Source organism: Alligator sinensis, unplaced genomic scaffold, assembly GCF_000455745.1.
Source record: "Alligator sinensis unplaced genomic scaffold, ASM45574v1 scaffold737_1, whole genome shotgun sequence".
NCBI classification, from domain to species: domain Eukaryota; kingdom Metazoa; phylum Chordata; order Crocodylia; family Alligatoridae; genus Alligator; species Alligator sinensis.
Genome location: NW_005841930.1, coordinates 1,345,013 through 1,354,432, shown reverse-complemented (window position 1 = coordinate 1,354,432; position 9,420 = coordinate 1,345,013). Strand labels below are relative to the sequence as shown.

General features: G+C 41.6%; 1 protein-coding gene and 1 long non-coding RNA gene across 4 annotated transcripts in view; one reads left to right on the top strand and one right to left on the bottom strand.

Annotated features, from left to right (window-relative positions):
- The first annotated feature begins 155 nt into the window (after window positions 1–155).
- LOC112549564 overlaps window positions 156–9,420 on the top strand; it is a 23,229-nt gene continuing 13,964 nt past the window's right edge. The window contains exon 1 of the long non-coding RNA XR_003093025.1: window positions 156–523. This is a non-coding gene — a long non-coding RNA (uncharacterized LOC112549564). The remainder of the gene's footprint in view (window positions 524–9,420) is intronic.
- Window positions 1,255–9,420, bottom strand: part of LAMA4 (laminin subunit alpha 4) — a 181,049-nt gene continuing 172,883 nt past the window's right edge. For all 3 annotated transcript variants that reach the window (XM_006019468.3, XM_025198838.1, XM_025198839.1), the window contains 2 exons: window positions 8,940–9,059; window positions 1,255–5,008 (listed from right to left, as the gene is read on the bottom strand). In XM_006019468.3, the coding sequence (XP_006019530.1) occupies window positions 4,863–5,008; window positions 8,940–9,059 (266 nt within the window). In that variant the 3' untranslated portion in view covers window positions 1,255–4,862. The remainder of the gene's footprint in view (window positions 5,009–8,939; window positions 9,060–9,420) is intronic.

Genomic DNA, 9,420 nt, shown 5'->3' with positions numbered 1-9,420 from the left:
CGCTCTCGCCTGAAAGAGGGCGGGGCCTCCCAACCGCGCGGTGCCGGAGGGACGCCTCTGGTTTGCACGCAGAACGCATGCGCGCAAAGCCGTCCTTCCTCCTCTCCCCAGTAGATGGAACATTCCAAGTGCAGTCGAACGCAGGCGAGGTTGGTCATGTGCCTCCGCGAGGCCCTGGGCTTGTGGGGCTGCGTTGGAGGCCCCGGGCGGGAGCGCTGGCGCCGCTGCGGTCTCTGGCGCTGGAGTTTAGGGGTGAGCCGGACTTCTGCACGTCACGTCCCTGATACGTAGTAGATGATGGTTGCAGGGGCTTGGACTAGGTGACCGTTGGAGGCCCCACCCAGCCCTGCTTCTCTGCAATGTTGCTGGGTATCCGGTGATTGTTGTATTTGTTTGGTCATGTCAACCCTGGGTTTGCTGCCAGCGCCTCCTTATGACTGCTTGTCTCAAAATAAAGAAATGCTTCAACTTTGATGACCCAGTTCTCACTCGCTCGCTGCCACCTTACTATGAGCAATATCAAGTAAATAAGACCTATTTGCATATTTTCTACTGTACAATACTTTTCCAGCAAATACGATAATTTTGAGCTTCCAATATAACTTCATATTTAAGACCTAACAATGCTGCTTCTCGAAGACTATGATCCCTGCCAGCTCCACCCCCCCTCCGCACCAGCCATTGTCCCACAGCAGGGAGGGGGGCATGACCCCCAGTGTCTGCAGTCTCATGGGTAGCAGAGCGGTGGCACCAGGCTCCTGCTGCCAAATCTCTAGACCTGCGGAGAGCCCCCATCCTGGTGTGCAGGGCTGGGCGAAGGTGATGCAGGCCACCAGGACCTGGTCATGGCATATGGGAGATATGGCAGGCCATCCTCATGGGGCTGAGACAGTCCTCCTGGGCCCAAACTAGTGAGTGGGACTAGTGGGAGGTGGCTCCTACGGCCTAATCTTTGTTCAATCATGGCATTCCTCTTGGGCTAACAGCGTGAGCGCTGCTGTTCTACAGACTCATTGAAATTGTCATTCAAAATTTTTTGAATTGGAGGTGATACCAGGTGTTGCCATCATAGAATCATCATAGAAAATGAGGGTTGGAAGAGACCTCAGCAAGTCATCTGGTCCACCCCCCTGCTCAAAGCAGGACCATCCTCAACTAGATCAGTGTGAGAGTAACACTGCGAGGGCCCTTAACTATGGCAATGACCCAAAATGAGATATGCAAAAAAAAATATGCAGGAAAATGGAAGTGGTGTAAACTTTATTTTAAAAGTATAAATGATTTCTGCCCCCTATAGCCACAGTTTAATGCTTTTGTTTCTCAGGCAAATAATTGCAGGTAGTAGAAGCCAGGGGATAGTATCTTTTTGTAGAATGGGGGGTGAATTGAGAGGCATTTTAGGAATGTAGACATGCTGTTGCATCACAACATAATGATATCACAAGTTGGATGATACTGCTTCACATTATGACAACGCTGCCTCCTAACATCATTTTGCTGCCTCCTAACACCATAGAGCAAACTAGCGTCCTGTGACAAAGGATCATAGAATCATAGAAAATTAGGGTTGGAGTGGACCTCAGGAGGTCATCCAGGCCCCTGTGTCCAAAGCAAGACCATCCCCAGCTATGTCATCTCAGCTGACTTTGTCTACCCAGGTCTTAAAAACTGGGCAGAAGGGTGAAACTGCATCTCAGAAACAGTAGGAGTGAACATATACAAAAGCCTATACAATAAGAAAGGCCTGATTTAAAAAAAAAAAAACTAAGTTAAAAAGATACAATTTTATTTATATATATTGCTTCACTCTAGCAAGTAGAGTATATTGTGTGCCAGGGGTATCAAACTCATCTGGTGCAGAATTAACTCAATAAAAAGTCCATTTTAACTCTGTATATCTTATTTTTCTATTCGGTTTGGACAAAAAAACAAATGATTTAAAGCCATCTTTTGCCCTGAAGTTGGAAGCATTCTGAGTCAGAAATGTAATAGACCCTTTGTATGCTATACATTGCTGTCAAGTTTTTAGCAAGCACCCTTCGGGCAGGGGACTGATATATAAACTTCACTCTCCCCTGTGCACATGTACAGTGAAGTAGATAGAAAGCTTAGTTGGGCAAAAGACATAATCCAGAAAAAGCACTGACTTTTCATTGTTTTGTTACAAATTCAAAGAAAAAAAGATGTCTTTAACATGTCTGTGAATATGTAATTATATCAATGTAAAATCTACTTATACTATAATTATATAAATGTCTTTATTACACTTCAGTGACTCTTGGCAATTAATTATATAATCAGCAGTCTAACTCTAGCTTATGTTTCACTCCTAATTATTTTCTCAATGACTTTTCAACTGGTAATAATATTGTATTATAGTATATCCAGCATCTGAAAAGAAATGGATTCCAGGAGTGAGTTATTCAGTAATTGACGGAGTAGTATACTGGCACAAACCATCATATCTTAGTCTTCTAAATCCTACTAATATATTAGGTCACAACAGTAAGGTATAGTTTGTAACTAAAGAGTGGCAACAGCCACTTACCTACTTACACCTCACACTGCTGTGGGAACCATATCCTGGGATTCATACTAAAGCTGTGTTTCGCTTTGCTTTAAGGGCTTAGTTCACCTTACAACGCCATTATTTTCCAAAGAATTACTATTACAGCCTGAACTCTTCAGCCTTTTTTGTCGTCTTTGGAATGTTGTCCACCTGCTCGATGTGTGAGGAGGAAGGGAGCTGCTTCCTGGCTTAAATGGTGTTTGTATAGCTATAAAATGCCCAACACAGATGAGCACATTTACCTGGCTTGTGATCCTTCCAGTATTCTGTGCAAGGATGTTTTATCTATTTGCATATATTTGAAGTGTCCAGCAAAAACATGTCCAAGCATTCCTTTAATATTCTCACCATTTCTAGAGAATCTGGCCAAGTTAGCCGTATTGACCAGAGGGTTGATCCAGGAGTATGCAAGGATCTCTAGGAATGAATGATAAAAGCATAATGTAGTCTATTTTGGAGTAGCCTGTGAAATAGTGAAGATGGTACAGGAAGAGTGTTCTGTCTTAAAGACAATGGGTGTATTGTCTTCCATATTCCAGGCAGTTGAAGACACGGACTTAGTAAGGGCTCCTCTGCATATGTAACCCTCTGTGTACTTCAGAACTTGGTGCTTAAGATTCAGGGATTGTCAGCGACAAGCACCAGGAGCTTGTAGGATGCGGACACAGATAATAAAGCCCTGGGCTATGGTATTTTTCCTTGGAATCCCCTGACTCTGAATGGCTATGACCAAGGATCCTTCTTAAGATAAGAGTCAATGTTAGGGTACAGGAAACTTCCTAGTGGCACTAGCCTCCCTCAAAACACTGGGGAGGTAAGCGTGTACCTTTGGCAGGATACAAGTCTGAGGAGGGAACCTTATGGAAATTTTCTTCTTAAGAGGGGGAGGAGAGTCAAACCCCACTCCAATGAATTACCCACTGAGGGGGTCTATTGAAACCTAAACTAGATCAAACTAAGATGGGGTCAATTGAGAATTAAAATATTAATGAGTTCTCATTTAAGCATGCCTTTTGATTCGGGGATGCATTTTAGGTACCAATAGGACTGCATTTTTCCTTTTCTATGTATAGTGTACCAACAACTTGGGAAGGAATTTCAGGAACCCCTATGGCCAGTTGACTAAGCTATGAGTCTACCGTTCTTTTACCTCCTGCATGGAAGGCTAGAAATCAGATGGATTGGGAATATTTTGACACAGTTTGTAGCACATCTGGCGAGGGTCAGGTTTTCTAGGGGATCTGAGCAGAATTCAGGATCTGAAGACACTTGACAGAATACATATTGGGATCCATAAGATGTTAGCTATCACTAGACCTTGTAGCTGGCCTAAGTGCTTTTCATGCTTGCTTCTGAGTTTTGTACACTTGGTTTGTGACTGAGTACTGTATCAGAATAAGAGGTGCTGTACCACAATACCGTAGCAACTGCTAAGCAGGGGAGGGGGTAAAGGAAGGAATGATGATTGTATTCTGCGATATAGTTTCTCCAGGTACTGTAGGTGTTAATTTCCTCTTGTATATGCTAGCATAAATCATGGCAAGCCATATTGAAGTCAGTGGAATTACTTATGTTTTACCGGTACAAATTAGATCAGAAATCATGTCCTGCATCTTTGACATTTGGGGTTATTTATACATGTGCTTTGTAGCTATACAGTTTTAAAGGAAAATGATTTATAAAATGTTGAAATTTTGTGTCTCACACACACATATATACTCAGAGCTCCCTGTATTAGCAGTTGGTGTTCTAATCTCTAGCTAGTTTAAATAAATGATCTATTTACTATGCAGTATAAATAAGCTGAATGTGAGGTAAAATAATCTTTAAACACGATTATTTGCAGAGAAAGTCTATTATCTACTTTTATTCTTTCATGTATATTAGCATTTTTTCAAAATAAACAAGAAGTTGCTTAGGGCATTTGTATGGCATGGAATGAAAATATTTATAGGGTCTTTGGAAAGCAACATATTGAAATCACTTTAATTTATCCTGTAATCCATCAGCATTATTATGTAGAAGGGCAGTAGGGTTTGCAACACAGAAACTGTAGTAACTGTAAACTCTTGTGTTATATAGCAAAAGCACTGCAGACAAAAAATCTCTTTATTCTTCAGAGGTTTTTTGTTTGTACACATATGTGCTTGAAGTGAGTGACCCTAAATATACAGATTCTGAATGATATAGTTTTATTATTTCTCAGCATTGCAGAGGAATAGAACACAGATCCTTTTGCCTTGTTTATCCTTCAGTGCTGTAAAGACCTTTGCAGTTCTGCTGACGTGCGGTATCAGGCTGCTGGACATGTGTTGATGCTCACTGCACCACTGACCAAAGCTGCTTTACTAAAACTCACTGGTTTTTCATCAATCACCAGGTTACGAATGCAGCCAGTAAAGGAATTTCGTGTGGTCAGGCTGGATGTTAGAAGTGATTCTGAAAGAAACAAAGAATAAAGGATAACTGGAACCAATGATGACTGAAAGAAACTGTATACACATTTTAAATAAAGCAGGTTGAAAACTTGAATAACAATTTTGGAGAGAAAAAAAATGAATTATTCACTTTTACAGTCTTTGAAATAGATCCACGTTCTATTTTAAAGATATTTTTCAAGCTATTTTTTCTGAAATCGTGGTTTTTTGGTATCTTTTTAAATATTCTTTTTACCAAAACCATAGTTTTCAACATAGACATATTTTGATTTCTATATTTAGGAAAGGGAAATGGGCAGAACAAGGAAGTTGTTTAAGTCAGTTTTTTGATGGGGAGACCACCTGGGGGAACAAAAGATTTCCAAGATCTACCCCATGGTTTTCAATAAGACCAGCTTTTATTCTAGCAAAATTGAAGAGACCAACTTTGGTTCTTAATTACATCCAAAGCAAATTCAGTTGTTGTGCAGCTAATCGATGATAAGAAGACACAAAATCTGTAAAGCAGTATTATTAATAAATGCCTTGCTCTTATACAGCATTTTTCATCACAGTGGGTAACTTCATAGAAGAGAATCAGTATCATTATCCCAGTTTTATAGCTGGGGAAACTAACAGAGGTGAACTGACTCTCCCAGTGTCACCCATCAGACCAGTGGCAGTGCCAGTGCCAGCAACATAACCAAGGTTTCTAGTTTAGTACTCTGTCAGTGTGTGCACCCTACAATTTGGGTGCAGGTAAAACAACCAAGAAATAGGACTAAAGCTATCATGATGGCTTTGTAATACATTGGAGCATTGCCCTTTTTTAAATTCCAAAGTAAGAGCAAGTTGCTTTTGTTACTATGAATATAAATCTGGAATCTGTTTTCTGTTCATTCTAGAAAACAATAACCTTTATTTACAATTTGCTACCAATTTCAGCTCTGACCTATCTTCTGAAGTCTTTCAGAATGGGTGAAGCACTGCCAATTTCCAAAAAGGTTATTTAGAGTAGGTATGAGAAATGGTATCATATCGTTTGCACTCACACTCAACTTCTTGATACCTTATAACCAATGGGAAGGCTCTTTTGCATTTTTGCATATGCAAAAGTATGTGAAAAGAATATCAGGCTGCGCAGTTGTAATGTCTTCTGACATATGGCATGTTTACTTGTATATGGGCGCGTCTAAATGAGACACTGCAGCGCAGTAGCTACAAGCTATTGCACTGTAGCTCATTGCTACTGCACAGTAGCATTGCTGGGCACTAACCATGTGGTGATGTTACTGTTGCTTGTTGCTACTGCACAGTACTGTTGGGGGGAAAAAACTGTGCGGAGATGGTACTGCACAGTAGTGCTGGTTACTGCATGGTCATTTAGTACTTTCATAAGCTTATGCAAGTACCAAATGACTGTGGAGTAACAATTGCGCAGTCTGCCACTTGTGTAGATGTGCCCTATATCCATGTTCCTAGGTTATATTTAGTTATTTGTATGTCGTATTTATATGACTTAAGTTAGCATCATGTCTTGCTTGTTGTCTCATTATAGCAATACAGGTGTCAAAGATATAGGCTTCAGGTTGGATCCAGCCCACAGAGCCCTGTCATCTGGCCCTCGGGACTGTCCCTGGGTCTCATAACTGATCTACACACAGCATGCGACATGCGGTGGACTGGCCCCACATGCCAGGCATCAGATGCAGCTTTAATTTGGTGCTTTCTGCAGCCAGCCAAGGACCCATGTTGCATGTGGTGCCTGCTCCAGGACTGCACTGCATGTGGAAGGTGCTGCACATGGTACCCACTCTGGTTCCTTTAAGGTGGGTGTTGCATGCAGTGTGGTTCCTGAGTCACCTGGAGCAGGTGCCGCAGTCCCGGAGCACATTCCACAGGTACTGGATCTGACATGCAGCAGGACAGGGTCCATGGGCCCAGTCTGGCCCATGGATCAGCACCATGCCACTCATTCAGCCCACGGGACCAGATGAGTTTGATGTCCCTGGAATACAATATATTCCACTTACATGCATACCAGATAAAAGTATAATGTGCATAATATAATGCCAGTTCCAATATGTTGCCAATGTGTGATGTCTCTAGTATTCTGTAAATAATGTGGAATTATAAAGTTCTATTATTATGGGACAGAACAATATTCACAGTTACCACATTATATTCCCTCTTTGGACAGGGTTTTGCAGTAATTATATAGAAGTTCTAATAACATCCTGATTTGAAAACAGAGGAAGATCAGCCTTATGCACAGAGATGCTGTTGTTCCCTTTAGACTATTTTTTTCCCTTTGTAGTATGGGATGGAATAGAACATCACGTTCTTGAGCTATTCATCCAAGAAAAGCAATATTATGAATTGGATTGTTAGTGTTATTCTTGATTGATGTTGAAGGTACATAGCAATAACACTCCATAACAATGAGAAATGAAGATTGTATAGGAAGTGATTTAAAAGTCAAATCATGTACTGTACATTAGGGGTGTGTGAAGCTTTGGTCACTGACTCAATTTGGAGAAGATTCGGCCCGATGTGGAAGCCGAATCACTGAATCCGACTTGAATCGGGAGACCAAAAAACCCCTCTGAATCAATTTGGAAAAGATTCAGAAAAAGATTCAGAAGGCAATCTTTCAGGGGAACAGAAACTGAGAAGAGAGAGGGGGAGCAGGGGGGGAAAGACTGACATCTGTAGCTGGCTAGTGACTCTGATATTTCCCTGAGTCCTGTTCCAATCAGTGCTCTGGGGGAGGGACGTAGAAACAGCACATAAGCCTGTGTCTTCAGCCTTTCTGTACCTTTTGTGAGCTGTTTCTGCCTGAGCAAAAGAGGGGTGGGTGGCTGACCCAGAAACAGGTGGGCAGGTGGAGATCTAACCAGCACGGGGAAGGCCTCCTGTTACAGGCTATCATCCCTGCTGTTTTCATCCAAATCTGCCTTAACACACACAGGTGTCATGTTTTGTTTTTAGGAGTTTGAGGTGCAGTTTCCCAGAAACTCCTGCATCTATCTCCTTGAAACTTGGCAGGCTTCATGCCCTCAGAAGGGGCTACCATCCCTGCTGTTTTCATCCAAATCTGCCAGAAAATGACATTATAGGTATCTCAGTAATTTCCCATTATAGTCTATGGCCAAATCACTGAATCTCTCCAAATCTATGCCAAATCTTCCAAAGCTGATTCGACTGAATCGATTCAGGACAGTGATCCGAATTTCCAAATCAGATCACTGTTCTCTGAATCGTCTGAATCCACATCAAATACTTCCCTATTTGCACAGGCCTATTGGTTATAGTTTGCATATGAAACTTTCAGTGGACAAGCAGCCTGTTGAATAGGAGGAGTAAATTTAGCAATTTTACTACTACCACCACGCAGGTGCTTTGTGACTCACAAGATCATATTAACCAACACTTGCACATGAGAAACTGATAGAGCCAGATTTTTTTTATATTTTAATAATTATTCATAATTAGTGCTCAAGGGAGTCAGGCTTGGAGAAGGTAGGGGAGCAGGTTAGCAGCAACTATATTTTAAGACTAGAACTATATCTCAGTAGGGCTTTCAATCCCATGGAAAACTTTACAGTTCAATTCTTAATTAAAGTGAAAAGTCCATGGGATAGCAAACTGGCTGCATTGGTGGCTCTCACACTGCCAAAAATGCTTCAACTGCATTGAAACAGCCTCTCTGAGGGAATGCTGTTCAGTCAAAAAATTTTTAGCAGCTTTACTTGAACTTCAAAATTTCAGACTACATCAGGAAGACAGAGATTACAGAGGAATGGTATGTTTTCCCCCACTCTCTCTTTCAAAGAAAAGTAAACTTCTAAGTTTCTTTTTAAAAATACTTGGAATGGGTCCCTTCCAGCCCCGAACAATCTATGAATCTGTGAACTTGGGAATAAAGATTTAAGAAAGCTGACAAATCTTACCTGGCACACCTCCAATAAACACAGGTTCCCTGTGGTCAATTGCTCTGGGATTTAGTGGCCCCACAACATGGTTTACTTCAGAGTCCACATCTAACTGCACTACGTTAGAGTCTCTTATCACTGGAATGCAAAGCACAAGTGGATGAAGAACTTTAATTATAAACGGTATCATTTATGTTTTGTACAATATACAGTAGTATGTCTCAACTTGGGTCACATGTGCTCCCGGGAGTATGCAGCAAAGTTCTAGAAGGTATGTCAGCGGAAGAAATAGGAAAGCAGAAGAAGGGAAAGGGAAAATATAAATGAAGGACAAAGAAAAAATGAAAAAAAATCCTCTCTTCAATATCTTTTAGGTCAGGGGTGTCACAGATACATCCCAAGGGCTGGATCCAGCCCATGGAGCCCTATCATCCAGCCTGCAGTGCCGCCTGTGGGTTTCCGATTGGTGCACGGCATGCAGCATGTGCTGGCCAGGCCC